This window comes from Dipteris shenzhenensis, chromosome 6 (genome assembly GCF_047967505.1).
Source record: "Dipteris shenzhenensis isolate YYH24624 ecotype China chromosome 6, Dip_SZ_1.0, whole genome shotgun sequence".
In the NCBI taxonomy this organism is placed as follows: Eukaryota; Viridiplantae; Streptophyta; class Polypodiopsida; order Gleicheniales; family Dipteridaceae; genus Dipteris; species Dipteris shenzhenensis.
The window spans coordinates 3,181,087-3,202,644 of NC_141601.1; the positions used below are offsets into that span (position 1 = coordinate 3,181,087).

General features: G+C 43.4%; 1 protein-coding gene and 1 pseudogene across 1 annotated transcript in view; both read left to right on the forward strand.

The window, feature by feature from the left end:
* The window catches only part of LOC147900646 (golgin candidate 4-like), a 161,783-nt gene that overhangs the window by 27,329 nt on the left and 112,896 nt on the right, over window positions 1–21,558 (forward strand). Inside the window, exons 4-7 of the mRNA XM_087376266.1 lie at window positions 10,038–10,172; window positions 10,430–10,577; window positions 10,679–10,743; window positions 18,339–18,527. Of these exons, the coding sequence (XP_087232392.1) occupies window positions 10,038–10,172; window positions 10,430–10,577; window positions 10,679–10,743; window positions 18,339–18,527 (537 nt within the window). The remainder of the gene's footprint in view (window positions 1–10,037; window positions 10,173–10,429; window positions 10,578–10,678; window positions 10,744–18,338; window positions 18,528–21,558) is intronic.
* Window positions 12,280–14,430, forward strand: LOC147900647 (uncharacterized; annotated as a pseudogene).

Below are 21,558 nucleotides of genomic sequence, written 5' to 3' on the forward strand. Positions count from 1 at the left end.
TGTCAATCGTGCTATAGATAATGTCAAGCATACTGGAAAATGATCAGACAGCAAGAGGGAATGATCAACCCATAATGCACATGTGAAACTAACATACTGCTGAGCATGCAACAAATACCATCTGTCAAGTCGAGCCCAGTAATGAGTGTGAGCATTGTGACGGTATGTATAACCCATATCTCTATCCCTTGTTGAGAGCCATAAATCTTCTGCATGCAAGAAAGAAAGCATATCCTCCCAATGTCGAAGCTCAGTGGGGATCATGTGAGATCGATGAGTGGTGTTATCTTGCATGGCAGGCGAGTTATTAAAGTCTCCACACAAAAAAGCATTAGACAGCCATGGATATTGCTTGAGGGAGGCCCACATTTGAGCTCTTATCGCAGAAGTTTGAGAGGCATAAACCGATGCTATTTCATAAAGATCGGCATGACAGATGCATCTGATTACCATCCATCGACCCTGGGGGTCATTGTAAGCAACCGTGGGCTGCATATCATGTTTCACCAGCATGCATACCCCCGAAAAGTGCATTGTACCAGCATAAAAGATGTCATAACCAGCAAAGTGGCCTTGTTGGCCAGCCAAGAAGTGTTGATTGTGTTCCTGTAAGGAAATTACATTGGGGTGCATTCTATGTACATAGTGCCAAAAAAGTCTCCACTTATTGACATTGCAAAGACCTTGGACATTGTATGTAATGCAAGTAATTGAAGCAGACATAAAAGATATGTACAGTCGAGCCGAGAAACATAGTAAAGGTACAAGGTGTCAGGCATCAGCCATGACATCAATATCCACCTGGCCTCCTGGATCAATAGCTCTATCGTCCTCATCATTGTCACATACAGGAATGCCTTTCTTGAGCACATCAACTCATAATCGAGAAGTCAGGCTATCAGCAGGGGTAGAGGCCTGACCAGGGGTGGAAGTAGAGGCATCCCAATGCCGAGATTGTAACGGTCGTGGCTTAAGCGCAAATAGCTTTTTGGGTTGCTGCCAGGCACCCTGGGGAGAGGCATTAGATTCTGAAATTTTGCCCTTTTCCTTATCCTTTTGCTTGGCTGAAACATGGACCACATTGTCTTTGGAAAGAGCAGATTTAGATGTCACATCACCCAACTTGCTAGGCATAGCCTTAGGCCCCGGACCATAAGTTGGAGGGGTAGTATTTTCTGTAGCAATAGCCGTAGGTGGGAGCTGATGCAGGACTACAGGACACTGTGAAGCTAGATGGCCAAACTTATGACAAGTAAAACAAGCACCTGCAAATACTCCCCATTTCAAGTCAAAATATTTTTCGCCCAAGGAAACATCCTCCACCTCTACCGCAATAGAAGGAGGGGTTGGGTGATCTGTATCCCAAAGAACACAAAACCGATTTCGATTACCCGATGGACGGGGTGGGCATACAACTTGCCCCAAAGTAGCTGCCACACTAGGTAACTCAGCCCTCATATAGTCCGGAAAATCCACTACCTCAACCCATACAGGGCAGTGATGTCGAATGAGACCGTGATAATCCTTATTTGGCGATTATGGCATGACATGCACCATTTGTGTGCCATAGAATAGAGGGGACATCTCCAATATCTGCTGACGATATGAGACATCCAAAAAGTGCACTTCATAAAAACCTCGAGAAGCAAAGTATACTCCTTCAACAAAGCAACCTCCCAACAAAGCCTGAACCCACTGAGCCACATCATTTGCAGAAGGTAACTTCCTAGGGAAAAAAATGATAACTGCTTGCTGAGAGAACTTCCGGAGAGGAGTGACCAATGAGGGCAGCTTCAACTTATACCTAAGTGCCGGGGGAGGTTTGGCCCACTCCTTCCGGCTCTGGCGAAATTCATCCTTGAGCATATCGAAAACATAGTGAGCATCTTCAGAGGGTGAAGTAGACAATTCGACTTGCTGTCTTTTGGGGTCTCGGGAGAAGTCCTTTCGAGAATAACTTTTAATATGATCCTCCATGGAGGTAAGCAGGGCAGGATTGATATAGCGAAAGAAGAAGAGAGCAGACAGCCGGGGCCAATAATGGCCAAAGTCAGGACGAAAGAGGGCAGCAGGGGTTATGCATAGATATGGAACGGGTGATACACAGCAAAAGAGAGGAGAGCAGACGGCAAGAAGAGGCGGATAGCAGCGGCTAGAGCAGGTGAGAGTAGCAGCGGGGCGACGTGGCTGAATGAAGCTCCTGATGGTCGCAGGGGCAGAGCGGGCAGGCTTGATGCGCGCAGGGTAGATGCTCACGGGTAGATGCGCGCAGGGAAGCAACAGGCATACGTGCGCAGCGCATGGGCAGCGTCGTCTCTCTCCGCGGGCAGCAGCAGCAGCTCCATCGATCAGCGCTCACGCACACACACACCACAGTTCCGTCGATCAGCACTCACGCACACACACACCGATTACACCTCTCGACACACTTTTTTTTTTTTTGGGGTGAAACCAGTAACTATAAAATTAACATGAAATCAATGTACATGACATTAGACTCCAAAAGAGAGCCTAATGGAAGAACTCAAAAATAGTGAGAGAACACTTCAAGGCTAGTAGCATCCAAGTCCCTCGCAGCATAACTATCATGTAAAGATTGCTTGAGGGACATTATGAAGAAAGCATATGCCTGAGGAAACTGTTGTTCCATCCTAAAATGCAATCTCTGTGTCCAAATAGTCCATAGTACCCAAAAACGAGCCGAGTGAAAGAAAAGGAGGAATGGAGACATTTGAGATGAGAAGCATGCAAACATCCAGAAGGGTTTCCCGAATTTGATAGAGGGAAACCGGAGCCGCAGCAAATGAGAGACATGAGTGATCAATATCCGAGAGTGCGGGCAAGACCATAACAAATGGGGAACTGTCTCACAGTAATGAGAGCAACGGGGGCAGGAAGAAGAAGCAATACGATGTGCTTCCAATTTCACCCCAATGGAAAAAGCTCCCACTATACATCTCCAAAAGAAAAGCCTCTGTTTCAATGGCAATTTAGCTTTCCAAATTTTCTTGAGTTTTGATTGCCACCAAGATAAAGGCCTATCTAAATTTCAAAGAGTGTTGGCATGCTTATCAATCCATGGCGGTGGAAGAAGAAATCTGTAGACCATCGAGGATGTCAAATTATGCATTGAAAGTGAACAGGTAGCAGGAGACAAGGAAGTCAGATTCCAGTCCAATAATCTGTCCTGTACAAACAGCGGAGGAACAGGAACAAATGGCTGCAACATAGTTGTAAGTATTCTCCAAATGGGCCTATGATGCAGACCCAAAGGAAATGTCTTGCAAGCTTGTGGATATGAAAGCACATAACCATGTTGATCCACCACATCTCCGATAAATCTTATGCCCAATTTCATAAGATTATATGCTTTAATAGGTGCGTGTAAAGCAAGAGGCGATTCAAACACCTTGCTCCAATGGATGCTTTCCAAACGAAGAGAATTACCATGATGGGAGGAAGCACCTGACCATTTAGCATAAGAGAGAATTCTCTTCCAATCATGAATAAAAGCAGTAGAAACAAGACAGCCAGGAATTTCCCCCTGAAATGTAGTCATGACTGCTTCCCAGTGATCTGGAATCCAATGTCCATATGCGTGAGACTTCATGTTTCCACACACACACACACACACACACACACTCTCTCTCTCTCTCTCTCTCTCACACACACACACACACACACACTTACATACACTTACACACACACACTTTTTTTTGGTGAAACCAAGAAAATTATATTATAAAACATTCATTTACATCAGGGCAGTGCTCAAGAAAAGAGCCAATGCCCTATCCATCAGAAGCAATAAAAGAAAAGCTGAATACAAGAAACATCTAAATCGTCCTCATGTAAGGCGTCATATAAAGACTGCCGCAATGAGGCTCGGAAGAACTCATAAGGGTGCTGAAGGCGAGAATTCAGATATGCATGATTTCGCTGCAGCCAGAGGGTCCATAAGGCCCAGTATCTGATCCATTGGAAGAAAAGAGAATACTGTGACAAAGAAGTTGATAGTTTGCCATACATCCAGAAAAACCTGTAGAACCTGTGTGCAGGAAATCTGAGAGATAAGAAATAGGAGATCGTCTAGAAGGTCTCTGGAATATGAACAAAACCACAATAAATGCGGAATACTCTCAAGAGTATGATGACATCTTGGACAAAGAGGTGAGGCAATCCTTCATTGAGCCAATTTCACTCCCACTCACTCCCACTGGAAGAATACCAACAATGCATCTCCATAGAAAGAGTCTCTGCTTCAATGGCATTTTCAACTTCCATATCAATTGCAATTTTCCTTTCCACCAAGCTAATGACTTATTCAGATGCCATAGAGAATTAGCATGATGAGCAATCCAAGGAGGAGGTAATATCAATCGATAAGCCTGTATAGAAGTCAATAAATGCAAAGGCCGAGAGGATAATCTTGGACTTGAAGACTGAAGGTGCCAATCTTCCACACACACACACACACACCTTCTCTCTCTCTACACACACACACACACACACATACAATGGCAACTCGATCAATGGGATTGCTTTTTTGGCTGCACTGATGGCACTTTGCCGGACTGCCCTTTTGTCTCCCACCTGCTTCTTGAGTGGAAGCATGTTCTTTCTCATCTGAAATGGTATGGACAGCAATCTTTGCTTGGGAATTCTTTGAGAGCTGAAAGCATTCACTGGTCGAAAGTCTTTCAGCCTCCCTTGGCTTTACAGGAACCTTGACGTTTCTACTTTGTCTCGTTTAAAGGCATCACCTCGGTTGCTGATGTTATAGATGATGCTGGTACTATGCTCCCCTTTTCTCTGGCAGCCACCAGATATGGATTGGGCTCTCATCATCGTCCTTTGTGGCAACAAATTACTTCTATGCTTTCGCCTTTTGTTCCGATTCCTCCTTTGGAACTCAGGACTGGCTGGAAGATTGGACTTTGACTTCTTCAGGGTCCTCTTCGGGTCCTTTAATGCCATCTCAGATTATTGTATCTGCATTGTATAAAATCCTTTTGCCTCAACCTTGGGTTTCAGAGAGAGGTGATTCTGTTTGGCGAATGCATCGCCCAACCAAGTGGTGGAGGAAAATATTACAGCAACTTTGGGCCTATAAAGTATCGCTTCGGCAACATGTTTTCTTTTGGCGAGTTATTTTGGGAGTGTTTCCATCTGGACAGCTATTAGCTCATCGACACATTGCTCCTGCACTTTGCCATAGATGTTTTGCTTCTTCGGAGACTGTGCCTCACTTGTTTTGGCATTGTCCGTGCTCTCATGAGTTTTTTGATATGCTTCGACAGCGCCTGCGAGCGAGATTCCCATCTGTTTCGTTTGGGAAGTTCTTTTGGCTATTTGGGTTTCATCCATCCAAACTGGAGTTTCATCTTTTCTTCATTTGGGTTCGCTACTGGGCACTATGGACTTTATAGACATATAGGAATTATAAAGTCTTTGGTGATCGTACTTTCTCTCTGTTTGGCTTTTTCAGGCATTCTCTGCAGCAATCTTTTTTTGATTGCTTGCAGACCCGCTGCATAGATCATGAGGTCTTTTTGGCATTTACTGAAATTTTCAGTTGATGTAATTGTAGCACCTTGTTTTGAGGTTGCTACTCATATAATATAATCAATCAAAGATTTCACCAAAAAAAAAAAAGTGTGTGTGTATATATGTATATATATGTATACACACACACACACACACACACACACACACACACAAAATTTTTTGGGGTGAAATCTTTGATTGATTATATTACATGAGTAGCAACCTCAAAACAAGGTGCTACAATTACATCAACTGAAAATTTCAGTATATGCCAAAAAGACCTCATGATCTATGCAGCAGGGCTGCACACACTTTTTTTAAAAGTAAAATCTTTATATTTCTGTGTGGGAAACCTCAAAAGAGGTAAAAACCCACCAATAAGTACAAGAAAAAAGTTTTACAAGTAAAACCTCAGAGCAAAAGTCATGAGGTAGCCAAGTAAAACTGACATATCAAGCTGGAGGAGGATCAAACACGGCATCCTCCAGCTTCAAGTTGTTGCTTTGTAAAAACTGATGTAGTGATGAAACCACACCATCAATAAAAACAAGCTGTTTTTTGCCCTTGTGATTCTTCTTGATATAGGCTGGTACGCGAAACTTTTGAATCAGAGGGTCAAAATCTTGTTGTAACATGGGATGAAAAGATTCCAGTAAAAAGGGTTCTTCTGCATCCCGGACAGAAGAAAACTCTGGCACAGGCAGCAAAGGCTGAGAGGCTAAATCAACATCCGTATCTTCCGATGAAGAAGCTGCAGCTGATAAAACAGGGATTAGCATTTGAGCTTCATTCGGAGGATCAATCTGAGTAAGAGCAAAAGCAGCATCCTGAGAGAGAGTCTATATATCATCCTGTAAAATGCCCTCTGCAAGGGGTACCTCCATATCTTGAGTAGAAAGAAACTGATGGTGCTCAACAAGGGTGCAATCCTGAGCTTCTTCAGCAAGAGGAAGATTTGCCTGTGATTTATCAACCTTCCTCCAGTAGTGCTTCAGTGCAGTAGAGGGCTTCACCAAAGAAGCCTTAGCAGAAACCGGAGGAGAAGGGAGAGTAACCTTGACAGCTGAAGGAGGAGTAGGAGGACTGGGCCTGGATGTAGAAGGGCAAGCACGCGCAAAATGGCCAACCTGTCGGCACGGATAACATCCAGTGGGAAAAGATGTAAAGTGGAGTCTGATGCGCATAGTCTGATGCGCATCGCTGATGCGCATCGGATGGGCAAATCCCAAGTCAAGATCCAGAGTAGATGGTACAGGTTGCGTCATGTCCCACAAAATGCGACGACGAACATCATGGGAGGCTTGCAAGAACTCATGTCTCGGAACATGAAGAGGCCTTCCCAAAAAAGCTGCAAGAGTTGGAAGATGCTGAAAGAGAGGCACAGGCAGCGCTTTGAGAGTAATCCAAACCGGACAATGAGTCAGAAGAGTTGCAGAAGGATCAAAAAGTGGATCTTAGGGCATAACATAGGCGAAGAAACCAGCCCCAGGAACACCAGCATGACTGACAAGGCGCTCTACCACCTCAGTCGAAGAGCAGTGGGCATAATAAAATCCTTTGCCCAGAAAGACAAAGGAAGAAATACAATCCAGACCCACTGCAACATCAGCCCAAAGACGAAGCTGAGCCGAAGATAAGACCCTGCCCATGAAATAGAGGCAGACTCCAAATTGCTGAGCCTGTCGAAGACCAGAGACCAAAAGGGCAGAATCCAAGGAACAAACAAGTGGAGAATTCGACGAAGGAACTTCTGCGAATGAGGTAGAGCACAATTGGTGAAGAAGATTCAGTTGGAGGGAAGAAGAAGGGCCATCGGAAATATCCAGCTTTGCCGATTTGATCAAAGGTGAGGCAGACAAACCACCATGCTTCCGCCGAAAAAAAACAGGAGTAGGAGAGGCAGAGGCAGAAGGAGGCGCTGAGGCAGAGAAGACAAAAGAGGAGGAAGGAGGCTGCACAATTGGCCGTACAGGCTGTACGATCGACCGTACATCATGTATGGATGGCCGTATAGCAGGTACGGATGGCCGTACGGGGGGTTGCAAGGGGTACGAACACTGTACGGGAAATTGTACGGGGGTCTGTACGGTCGACCGTACATCCTGTACGGATGGGCGTACAGCAGGTACGGAAGGCCGTACGGGGGGCTGCAAGGGGTACGAAAACTGTATGAAAAACTGTACGGGGGGCAGCAGGCTGTACGAAAACGGTACGGAAGACCGTACAATTGACGGCAGCTGTACGGAAGGCAGAAAAGACGATGAAGGTGGTTGTACGGATAGGAGCGGGGAGGAAGATGTGGCTGGTGAGGCAAAGGAGGAGGGCTCCATCGCTCACACAGTCACCTCTCTCCACACTCACACACACACACACACACACACACACATATATATATATACATATACATATATACATATATGTATGTACACACACACACACACACACACACACACACACACACACACTTTTTATTATTATAGTGAAAACCAAGATTGTTTATATTATAAGAATAGCCATCTCAAAATGAGGCACTATAAAATATATCAGCTGAAAATCTTTGTATATGCCAAATATACATCATGATCTATGTATCGAGTCTGCAAGCAATCAAAGAAAGATTGTTGAAGATTGTTGCAAAAGCCCCAACAGCTAAAATTCTTCTCAATTATTCTTATTATTACTTTGATTCTTTTCTTTTTGTTTAATAATTTATTATTTATTATTATATGCGGATCCAGCTTCTTCGACAATCTTACAAGTTGAAGGGCACCAAAGTATGGATAGCAGAGGAGCTTACACAAACCCAACTCAAGATTAAGGCAACTGAATTAGCTAAAGTCAGGGCTGCCAGAAAGGATGGAAAATGGGCAGTTTACTGTGAGGGGTAGCACTAATCAGAGAGTTTAAATCAAAACCAAAAGACTCTCAGTCTTAAACTGATGTATGGCTGTTTACTCTCCAGAATATCATGTAGGTACTCTAAATAATTGGGATTGCTTTTTGCACTCCTTGGGAGTTGCCATGTGCCCTCCCTAAAGCAGATGTACTAGAGGGTTTCTTGCTGTCCCATAGACCTTTTGGTCTCCAGTGGATGTTAATAGACTTTCTTTCTTTCTTTCTTTCTTTCTCTCTTTTAATTTTTTAGTTTATTTTTTTAATTGTCAATTTTGTATTAGTTTTTTACAAAAAGTGTGCTTTTGCATTTTGTTTTAGTTGCTCTCATTTGTTTATTTCATTGTTCCTTTCTCTTTTCTTCCATGGGTCTTTAGAATCCTAGTATAGCTGCTTATGCTTGGGCATTGATGACGACGTAAGTGTTGCTTTGCTTGCTAAGTATGTCTTCCTTTTGTTTTTCGTAAAAGTTTTTGTTTACCTCTTTTTTCTTCTCTTACATTTTCCCTTTTATTTTATGTGTAGATTTTTGGTCTTTAGAACAAAAAAAAGTCTAAATTTGTATGATTGGACTTATTCTAGTCTTACAAAGGTATATTTTTCTATCACCTTAGCGGACATGCAAATTCTTTGAATTTTCGTCCAAGTGGTGATCAACTGTTCAACTACATCGATTTATCTTACGCGGGTGCAAAAGCCCCAATAGCTAAAATTCTTCTGAATTATTCTTCTTATTATTTTAATTATTTTCTTTTTGTTTAATAATTTATTATTATTATTTTTTAAATTTCTCTCTCTCTCTTAAAATTTTAGTTTATTTTTTTAATTGTCATTTTTATTTTAGTTTTTTACAAAAAATTTGCTTTTGCGTTTTGTTTTAGTTGCCCTCATTTGTTTATTTCACTGTTCATTTCTCTTTTCTTCCACGGGTCTTTAGAAACCCAGTATAGCTGCTTATGCGTGGGCACTGATGAGGACGACATAAGTGTTGCTTTGCTTGCTAAGTATGTCTTCCTTTTGTTTTCCATAAAGGTTTTTGTTTACCTCTTTTTTCTTGTCTTTTATTTTCTGTGTAGATTTTTGGTCTTTAGAACAACAAAAAATCTAAATTTGTATGATTGGACTTATTCTAGTCTTACAAAGGCATATATATACGGCTTCAGAACACACACACACGCACACGCAAAATTTTCTAGTTTATGAGCTCGTATGCTCAATTGTATTCAGGTTTTTATTTGCATTACATGCCTAAATCACAGATGTGAAATGACCTACCAATCTACTCCCAGGCTCATGAGTTCGCCTTTTCTCTTATTGAAAGAAGTTCTTTCCCTTTTTTTAGATGACCCTAAAGAAACTTTTTCGTTTTTAGGTTTTTCTAATGGCCTTGCTTGATGGAGTAGCTCAGACTTGAAGATTATATTGTTGATCACTATCTTCAATTCAAAACCTCAGCTTTTGTTTCCTTTATATGGTAAATTTGAGCATGTTCCTGCAGTCATTTATATATAAGAATTTGAAATGATCATTCATTTAGAGATTTGTCGTTTTGGATGCTTGCCAAAGCCATTTAAGAATCATGTGGCTCAAATATGCAGAGGTATTTTAATGCACTTCATGAGCGGGATGGAAATGAAAATGATGTTCAACAACCACCTAAGGTGTACAATGACTCTTTGACCAATGTCAAAGATATGGAGGCTCACAATCGAAGACTACAAGCGATGGAGAGGGTGTGCATAAGTTCTTATCATTAAGTGTTAATCTCCCTTACGGTTTTCCTTTGTGTTTGTATGCTGAAAAATTGGTGCCCAGAAGCTTAGAGTGACTTACAGTGGTAGGCACTTATAATTGTGTTCAGCAGGATGTCCTGCATTTGATCTGGAAGACCCTGTTGGCTCTACTCTTTTGTCAACCTGTCTTGGTTTCGTATTGGAGAGATCGAAGTGGTTACATTGTTTTTAGTTGAATTTGAATGGAAATGTAACAGGACCTTTCAAGAAATATTTCTGAGAATAGTTTGGCATATGCATCACTTAAGGATGCTCATGCTCAGTCATTGGACGAGATCAAAAATTTGAAGGAGATTTTGGAGAAGGAAAGGGCAAATTTAGCGAATGCACATTTGCAGCTGCAAAGTATGCTTGTACACAATTTTTTGCTACATTTTGTTTTGGAAAAGAGCAGTATTTATTCTGTGTGGGACAAGTTTTCATAAGTTTTATATGATAATTGTTAGGAGAACGGAAAGCTATTGAAGCAGCCAATAAGGAGAGCAAGCGATTGAGAGCAGAGAAACAGAAAGTAAGTGTCAAATATTGATCTAGTCTTTCATTTCTGTTTTAAAAAGTTCTCACGAGTCTGTCATTGGACATCTCACCAATGTCATTGTGCTTTCTGTTTTGCAAGGGCTTCGTTATCTTGGCATCGGATATGCCATAATATACAAAATTTCACTTTTTGCTTGTATTGGTTAACTGCATATTGTGATGTTGCCCTTCTACACTAAAATAAACACATGCTCCCTTTTTTGTGTATCTTCATTCTTAATTGCATATTGTCATGTTTGGGGATCTGATTCATTTTAGCATGTTATCATTGGATATGCCCTAACAAACTATTGTTCCCTTTATTGTATATATTCATCACGGTGTGATGCTTTCGGGTTTTATTGATTGTAGGATGTTGATAAAGTCTTCTGGGAATTTTTGGTCCTCTTGATGATGATTAGGCACACATGTTTTTCTCTCTTCTTTTCACAAGGATGGTAGTGTCAATGACCTCAAAGGAAAACATTCAAATGCCTCCCAGAATAGTGAAGAATTTAGCTCAAACTGTCTGAAATCGAACCAAATGGTGGGATAAAAACTTGCACTCTGCTCTAGATGGTGGGATACAAAATCAGGCACTCCAAAATAGAGGAGACCCATCACATTACCAGCAACTTTAATATAGGGGATCCACTGCAAAATCAGAGAGTCATGAGTTCTACTTGTCACGGCAAACTAGGTTTGTAAAGCAAGGTTTGAGAATGATGGTAGACATGCAAGTGCCCATTAATCATCCTGCTATATCTTTGCAAGTGTGCCAAAACAAAATAACCCAACGAGGGGGAAGCTTATTAGTGCCAGGTTTATTCTTATCCATGTAGGGATTGCAGTCGGGGTTCAGTCAATTAGGGACAGCAAGCCCTTCCTCAGCCCACGATGCATCCAGGATATTTCGGAGGGGGATCAGTTGTTTAGGCACCATCCGCAGAGGCACCCGGAATGCCAGGTAGCTTTATGGGCAGCACACAGCCTGGAATGCTGAATTTCCAGCAACCTATGATGGGTGGGATGCCCCCTGTGAATGCCAATATGATGTACTCGAACATTGGGATGCAGCCTAGAATGCAGACAGGAATGCCTAGGACAATGGGCAATACTTGGAATATGCCAAAGATACAGGGAGTGGGACCTGGAATGCCAAACCCCACCATGGATACAGTTGGAATGGATCAGAATGCGGGAGCAGTGATGCCCCCACCGTTTTTACAGTCCGTGTTTATGACAATCTCACCCCTAAAGGCAAATTGAAAGATTACAAGGAGGGAGGGGCAACTGTCAAGTTTTGAGACTTTCAATGGGATGTAGAACAAATTGAAGGCTTTGACATTCGTGCAACAGTTTGATGCTGCCTATTCAGGTGGACACTTCACAGAATCCTCCAAAGTCCGAAAGGCAGCCACCTTTTTGAAGGGCAATGTGCTCCAATGGTGGACCAACCTCCTCTTGCAAGGCAAAGCACCTACCACTTGGGTCGAATCCAAGCAGGTCTTCTCAGTAGCAGGTGGATATCATGACCGCCTGGTACAAGTTGGATGCTGCAAATTGCAAAAATTTGGAAGATTACAATAAAAAGTTTTGGGAAGCCCTACTGCAAGCGAATTCTTACAGACATGTGCCGCTGTCCGAGCAAGTTGAAAGATATTGCTGCGGGTACCCAAAGGAGATTCGGGAGTATTGCACGAAGACAAGGGTTTCCAATATGTCTCAGCTGGTTGAGGTCTTATGCACTAATGCAAAGGAAAGTTTCTAGGTTTTCAAAGGAAGCTCACAGGAGACATCAAGGTCAAAGGGCAACAAATCCCCTAAGTGCAGGATGGAAGAGTCGTGGCATACGAGAGTAGAGTGCTCCAGGATGCTGAAATGAATTTTGGCATATATGAGAAAGAGATGTTGGCTGTCATACATGCTCTTTCGACCTGGAAGCATTATCTTTTGGGTGCTGATTTTCATGTTCAGACCGATCATCAATCACTCCAGTACTTTCTCACTTGGAGAAAGTTGTGTGAGAAGCATATGAGGTGGGCAAATTTTCTTCCTATGTTTCATTTTTAGATTGTGCATGTGCCTGGGAAGAAGAATGTTGTTGTAGATGCGCTCTCACGAAAGCCCACTTTAGATGCAGTGTTTGTTAAGCCACAAGTTTCAGCAGTGACCAATGCATATCATGATGAGCTTGATGCCATGAAGGATCAATCTTCACGGATTTATGATCAATTGGCTCACGTTGATGGATAGAGGCATGAGCACTATACTCTCAAAGACGGATTTCTGATGATGCATGGAAGATTGTGTGTCATGAAATAGTTGAGGCCCGAGAGTCATGCTCCACCTTATGCAGGACATAGAGGCATTGATGCCACCATCAAAGCTGTGGAGCACTATTTCTTTTGGCCATCATTGAGGAATGATGTCGAGACATATGTCAAGACATGCATTGCCTGCCAGAAGGTGAAATATGATAGGCAGAAGCCGATTGGACTGCTGCAGCCTCTACCTATTCCTGATCGACCTTGGGAGAGCATTGCCATGGATTTCATCTTTGATCTTCCTCTTACACCATCGGGACATGATGGGATATGGACCATTATTTGCAGATTCAGCAAGCAGGCCCACTTCATTCCTGTAAGGAAGAAAATTACAGCAGGCCAGATGGCGAGACTCTTTATGTCTCATGTGTTTAAACATCACGGGATGCCTCAATCAATTGTTAGTGATAGAGACCTGCGGATGACAAGTCTTTTCTGGGGAGGTAACTTTGAGAATATGGGTACCACGCTGAATTTCTGATTCTCTTTTCATCCTGAATCTGATGGGCAGTCCGAAGAAGCCAACTCCACTGCCCTTGATCTTCTCAAGTGCTATGTTTCGGATCAGCAATCGAAATGGGAGCAATTTCTGCCACTTGTTGAGTTTGCCTACAACAACATTGTACACTTGTCCACAGGGAAAGCCCCCTTTGAAATTGTGGCAGGAGAACGGAAGGTACCTCCCATTCTGCATACGAAAGAGAAGATTTTTGAAGTATGCTTACCAGAAAGTCAAAACAGCCCTCCAGAAAAGCCAAGAGAAGCACAAATGGGCAGCAGATAAGCATCGCTGCGAGTTACTCTTGAAAGAGGGCGATTGGGTGCTGCTGCGTTTTCAGAAAGCATGACTCAGGAAGATGAAAGGCAAGACTAAAGTGTACACAAAGCTGAAGATGCGGTATTATGGTCCTTTTCAGGTTTTTGAACGCATTAATGATGTAGCTTACAGGATGAAGCTACCTGCCACTTGGACCATACACAATGCCTTTCATGTGAGTTTATTGAAGCCTTTCTAGGGTGATGTGCCTGCTGACCTGCTTCATGAGGATCAGCCCGAGGTGGAAGAATTGGATGAAATCTTGGTTCCGGAACAGATTTTGGCACATATGGAAAGAAAAGTGAAAGGTAGAGTTTCGCGTCGCTACCTGGTGAAGTTGAAGAATTATCCTGCACTGGATGCGAGGTGGATGGAGGAGGGTGACATGGCAGAGTCACCTCAGATTTTGCAGCTCTACCTGGACATGTTTCAGCTTGCGCCCACTGCGGTACAGGCTCCTACAGATTCAGCAGAGCAGAGATCTAGAGCATTGCCTGGTGCTCGAGAGAAGGGTAGCACCTCCCCTTCCTTGATTTAGACTGCTCATATATCTGGAGATCGCTTGGTGGTATCGGTTGTCTCACCCGAGATGCTGCTTGCTGACAGTATTTCTGCCGTGAGGTCTCCATGATGGGTGTTCGCGACACTCGACACAGAGGATGCATTGATGTATGTATGGACTCTCGAACTCTCCTAGCCCATATTATCATTGCAGGTTGTATCTTACAGATGATGTATATTCTATTATGGCCTACTTCTGCCTATTTGTACTTTTTCAGTAGCAACCTAGGTAGTTTGCTATTTTAAGAGGAGGGTATGTCACGGGGACGTGAAAAGTGATGTAAAGTATCTTTGTAACTCAACCTATGCTTAACGCGAGGTTAACCATGGTTAAGTGTTGTAATGGTTTGGCTGTTGGGGATTGGCTAGAGGAAGTGCACACTTCCTAGAAGTTCCTAGGGGCAAAGTCTAGGTGCACCACTAGGTTCTAGGGGCAAGGCAAAGGCTTTAAAAATGGGGTTTAAAAGTTGGGTCCAAGGACAACCAACGTTATCCTTGGTATGGGGGTTAGGACTTTAATGAAGGGGCAAATGGCGAGGAGGAGGTGCCATTTGTCATGCATGTGTATGCATGCCCTTCCCTACCAATCGAAGGTTAGTTAGGTTAGCCTAACTAACCTAACCTGGTGTAATAGAATTGGCAGGAGGGAGAGAAAGGAACGGGGAGGAGTGAGAAGTAAGGAAACGGGGTAGAGGGAGAGGAAGAGAGAGAGAAGGGCGGGGGGAAGAGAGAGATAGAGAGAGATTGGGAGAGAGAGAGTGTAGGCAGCACGTAAGAGGAAGGAGGAGGGAGTAGATAAGATTAGATGTCGCATCAAAAGTTTACAATGAGTGGTGGATAGAGACTTATATAGTCCCTTCACAGTTCTCATAGTGGTGCATTGTTACTAAACAAAGGGGACAAGAATCTATATACATTCCTAGGCGTAGGCATTATGTAAATATGCGTAGAGAAATGCAAATGAAGACTAATGCGACCAAGGTCTAGTAAAGGACACATGGCACACTAATAGATTCTTATGTGTATGCAATGGGCTTAGTAGGGTTTTGTAGAAAGATATACAAAAGAAGAGGTCTCTAGTGAGGAGACCTTTGGGATGGGATTTAAATGATTAAGGATAGAAGTGATCCTCTTGGCTGTTTGGAAAAACCAAAGATGACCCTAGGCAAGTGTTTTAGCAACTTAAAAAATGAATGAGTTGCACAAAAATGGGATGGGACGAGTTTGAGGACATGATGTGTCACATTTGCTATTCCTATGATTATTTGGTGTTTTAAATCTGTATGTAGTTTAGAAATTCTTTAATCTTTTTTTGATTTGTTTGCTATGCCTCAAAGTATTTTGTTTATGTACAAACCTTTGACAAGCAATTGTCTTTCTATTGCATTTGTTCACCTGAGTATTGGATGTTTTCACCCAAAAAGTGGCATCTACATTTATCTGATGACACTGTAATGTTGGCCATTGAATGGCTCTTCAGCTCATTAAGTCAGCTTTAACTTGTTACTATGATTTCTAATGTATGATGGCATGAGCCTTATGTAAGAAGCTCCAGGAAAATGCTGATTGCAAGTCACACGGGTGGAGACCTCTCTCTCCTACTTTATGAGGTAGGGCTGCCCTTTGGCTCCCTTCTTGTTTGTTTGTGGCAGATGACACATTACGAACTGATTTCTGCCTGCTTGTCGTCAAATCACGGGCACGGGCACTTGGTTTCTCCTTCCAGCCAACCTCGTTGGTTGCAAGTTTCCAGATAGATCTAATTTCGTAAAAGCTCATGCTTGCTTATTCCCAACGAGCCCCAAAACTCCCTAGATGAATCTAGTATGCCACATTTCATAAATGTAGGGTCCTTCCTTAATGCATTATGTACCCCTCTCTTGGGATATTTTTAAAACATTTGCCCCTAGGCACATTTAATGCATTAAAGTCCCTTAGCCTTAGATCCACCTAGTCTAGTGCCATGTCACCCACACCAAGGACCTTGACCTTTATTCCTTTTTGATCATTTACATGAAGCCCAAACAAATATAATACAAATATTGATCCTTTAAAGGAAAATGTCGACTGACCCTTCTGAGGTCATGTTACCTCGACTAGAGCGTAACATTCCTTCCCTCTTCAGCATCAGCGTCCTCGATGATAAAGTCTGGGAACACTCTCCGTAACTGGTATACGGATTCCCAGGTAGCTTCTAATAGAGGTAGACCATGCCATGCAACCAACACCGTGGGTATCTTTCGATTGCGTACTTGCATTGTTCCTCGGTCCAGGATTCTCGTTGGTTTGCGTCTTGCATTATCCTCTATCTCCTGAAACAAAACAACACCTTCGATTAGTGAGTATCTGATCCAGCCATTGACGATGGGATAGAGTTTTGGGCTCTTCTTTCGGATATATGTGCTTCCAACATGACATAGTTATTGTCTTGATTATTTACTTCTGCATGTGTTTACCGTTAATGTGGTAAAAATTTATAGGAGAAACTTAGCCTCTCAGCCAAAGCAAGCTAAGGAAACAAAATTCATTTCATGGCTATGAAGTCCTGATGAAGCCTCACAAATGTAAGGGGAATGAGTAAGCCCCAGCTAACAGCTACAAGACAAGCAAGGGTGAGCAATGTGAGATCATGCCTCTTCTACCCAACTCATTCAGGCCAGCCCTTGATTTGGCATCAGAGGGCCACGATTAGGACGGGGAAATGTGGGATCACTCATGCACATCAGTTGGGCACAGGGGGACATTGGGCCTACTTGCTTGTTGGGAGGTTGGCATTGCCTTCTTAAAGAGGGGGAGGAGCCGTTTCAGGCAGTGGCACATGTGAGGGGTGCCTGTGGTAGGCTCATGGAGATTGATGCTGCCATCTTGGCATCATGGTGCACGGGGCTTAGGTTGTGATTCGGCCACAGTTCTCTCGACAAGAGTGCTAGCTAGAGCCCTCTTCAAGGCCGTACACACGATTTTCACCCATGTTTTACAGCATGGGCTAGGGAGAACACCTATCACTAGGGTGGATCCGACGGACATAGACCCTCATGAAGAAGATACCTTGGCCTTTTTAGGCATGGATGATGATTCGAGTGGTTGCGCGATGAGGAAGGTGTTTTGGTATTGATCCCATTCCCGGAAGAGAGTTCTTTCAATCTCCTTTGTGGCTTTGGGAGGGCTGCCCATTGCGAGAGATCCATGGGGACCCTGGGGAGTGGTTTGGGTTTTTCGAAGTGGGGATTTTTCACATAACCGTGGAGATACAGTTGTTTTCCTACACCACTCTGGTCGGTAGACGACTTCTGTTGAAGAACTCAACCTGGAGCCCCCACCCAGGAAGCCTGGAGCCCCCACCCAGGAAGCGACATTGGGTGGAGCAACAGACCCCCATTGAAGTCATCACTAGATTTCAGTCCTAAGTTTGTACTGCCTTTACCAAGAAACATTAGGCACACGCTTATGCTTAGATAATTAGCTATCCAAGATTGGTGATTTGAAATGTGGTAGCTGTTTGTTAGCTTCGGCCATCTCCACATGCTGCCTTATTTTGCAAAGCGAGATGCTATCACGATGTTTAACAGCTATTACCTTCATGGTGTCAACTTTGACTTGGTGCATGCATGCTGAACCCTATTGCAAAATGGCATATTTGCGCTCTTAGGCCAAACAAAAGCATAATTTTCTCTGGAGTGTTCTGGTTTTATGTGACTAGAGTTCGCAATTGTATGAGAGGAGGCTCGGAATGCTTTTGAAAAATTTCTGGAGTTGTTAAATTTGGAATTACAATCTCAGCTTCTATCTTAATGTGCTACTTGTATAAAAATTCCAAAGTCTCCATCTCTATGCTTTGACTCATTCATGTTCGTTTGACATATAATGTTGTATCCATAATTTCAGGTGTCTCTAGAGGTTGTGGAACTTCAACGAAGGTTGAATGAACAAACGGCTGAACAAAACAGTGCCAGAGATCATCTAAAAGCTGAAATATTGAAAGAAATGGAGCCGGATCTCTCTCTTAAAAGTGAGAGGATTGAAAAGATGCAGATAATGCTGGATGATTTAGAGAGGGAGAATCAACAGCTGGAGGTAACTTTGTGCTAGAATTGTGTGGAATTACTTTTGTGATCAAATAGGAGTAACCAGGAGGTTGTATATTTTTCAACTTTGGAGTAAAGTGTGACCTATTTTTGCACTGTGCTATATTTCTTTCATGAAAACGATTCTTACTTCGTGAGACCATGTCTAGTTCTTGTATTGTGCTAATTGTTTGAGGTTTTAAAATGAGTAGCTACATTTTCTGAATGTGGCACTAATTGTTCTTCTAGATGCAATATATGAGCTCTATCTAGCTGTGTTCAAGATACCTCCCTCTTAGATTCCATTTTGCAGATTAAACTTCTTCAAATCCCAAAATACATTGTGGATTTGGAATTTCCAAGCCTATATTTCTATATATATGAAAAGACATTGTCAAATATGTTGTACAATAATATGTGCTTCCTTAACACTATTTTATTTTTAAACATTATACTTCACTAAGCATAACTATGGAAACAAGAATACTATAGTCTTATATATCATGTCTTTCATTTTGATTTGATATGTACCACTACCTGATTGGATTTGGCAAGCACAAGTTAGTTACTTATCTATATAGCGATGGTCGAAGCTGCGGAGGGTAGCCCGGCAGCGGTTGAGAAGGGGATCCAGAGCACAGTGTGCCTGATCAGCCAGGGCGGGCTTGTGACTGCCCCTATTCCCTCCTGCCCCCTTCCCCCTCCGGACCCCTCTCCCCTCCTCCCGAGCTCCCCCCACTCCTGCTATGGTCATCCTCACCCCCCGCCCCCCGCCTCCCCCTCTCCCTTTGCCCCCCACCCCCCCCCCCTCTCCATAGAAGCTTCTTAAGCCTCCCCCCCTCCCAAGCCCCTATCAGACCTGCCTCGGCTCCCTGACAGTAGGCAAGGGCACCACCGCATCCCCCTCCGCTTCCTCATCTCAGCGTCTTGTCTTGCCTCGGCTCCCGTGTCAGTAGGCAAGGGCACGACCGTGCCCCCCTCCACTTCCTTGTCTCAGCGTCTTGTCCCCCTCCCATTTTGGGTGGGATTTAGAGGGAAGGGGCTCGTCCTCTTGTTTAGCAGCTCCCAAACTTCAGCCTGGGTGGTGTCCTGTCCCGAGGGACCCTTAGAGATTGGGGTCTTGGAATTACCTGGAGATCCCGGAATCTTACCCTCTGCCACTGGAGGTGACGGTCACGATCTTGCAGCCCCAGAAAAGGGGGTTTGATCAGCGAAGTGGGCTCTCAGACACGTCGAGTTTGGCGATTCCAGTGGCCTCCACAGGTTGGAGAAGTGGACACCAGGGGTATTTGATGCTATGATGGGGGATTAGATCTCACGCATGATGGAAGATTGGATGGGTCCAAAGGGACTAGACCTTTGGCATGCCCATGGTGTTGAAGTTAATTTCTAGTTGAGCTTCACACGGGAGAAGCCGATCTATGGATTGACAGTTGGGGTTATCAGATTGCTGCATGAGGCAAGGATTGATCTGGCACACTACTGGCCACTCCAGAAGTGTGCTGAGATGTTTGAAGTGGATGTCCCCTTCGTGTTGTAGTGGGCACGAAAGATTGGCATGGATCCGGTGTCCACTCTGGTACTCGTCGCACGGACACTACTCGCTCTCCAAACCTCTCTCAAAATCACAAAAGGCAATTTTTCTGGCACTGGCACCCACCCACAAGAGATCCTTGTTTCCTACTTCCCTGTCCTCATGAGTTGGACCATAGTGAGTTGGAACGTGCACGGGCTCCACGACCGTGCATGTAGTGAAACTCAAACAAAGAACCCGTCACTCAAAACCTTTCCCATATTTTTTTCTCAATTGCGGGCTGAATCATTTTTGTTGTGAAAGCACATTCTGTGCTATCCATTTCTGACAGCTCTCTCTCTCTCTCTCTCAGATAATATCTCTCTCTCTCTCTCTCTCTCTCTCTCTCTCTCTACATACATTAGGGCCTAGGACAATCGTTGCGTTGGACCCCCCGAAGGTCTTTATTTCTTGAGAGAATTCTGAGTACAAAGTTCAGCATACAGCTGTTACAAAAATTCAAATGTGAAAAGATTACATGGAGCTCTTAGGTTCATTCTTTTGGCAATAGCCAATTGTCAACATTCTAACTAGTTCCTAGTTACGTGCCTCAATGGGCAAAGTCTCTAGGGTCTTCATAGCCCTCGGTCACATGAGCACCTCCTAGTTGTCCTCAGGCTCCATAGGGCTTGGGTAATCAACCCTTTTAGAACTTGCAACCATTAATTAAAGCGCACATAGCCATGGCACCCATCAAGCAAACATGTGCACATAAAATAACTAATTCTATGGTTGATTAAAACCAACCCTTCTAGCCTTAATTAAGGACTTTGACTAGGGGTCAAGGCGCCTTAATTAATGCCTGGACTCTCCGATTGGAGTCGGTAATGATCTAGGTTGACACAAGTCAGCGTGCTTTGACCGAAGCCAAGTCTTGTTTACTGAAGTCAACTCTTTTTGACTAGTCAGAGGTTCTTTGGTTAAACCTAGTTAACCCCCTTGGCACATGCCAAGTCTTCCTAATCGGGGCTAGGCTTCATTAACCAAGGTTAAGTGCCTTTGACCGAAGTCAATACTTTGACAAATTAAATATAACTTTTTGAACATAATTAAATAAATGAGACTCTTTAATTATGATCAAATAAATGGTCAATTAAAACTTTGACTTTGGAGTATTTACAACTTTTCTTTTCGGTTGACCTCAAGTGAAAAGCTTCCTTGTAAATATCCAAAAGCTGTGGATGTGGATGATTAGACAACATGTCTTCATCCATTCACTTGGCATCCAATGCCGAATAGTTTTTGAATTTTACAAGATACCTGTAAATCTCCTTGCCCTAGGGGCCTTTGCGTACAATATGATATAGAATTTGTTTTGGCTGAAGGACCTCCTCCAGCTCATCCACTTCTAGTGGATCCTCTGTTACTGGCTCTATAGGCTCCGGTCCCTGAAATTTCTTTTGGAGACTCACATGAAAAGCATTGTGAATCCTCCAATGCTGTGGCAGTGCCAACCGGTATGCAACAT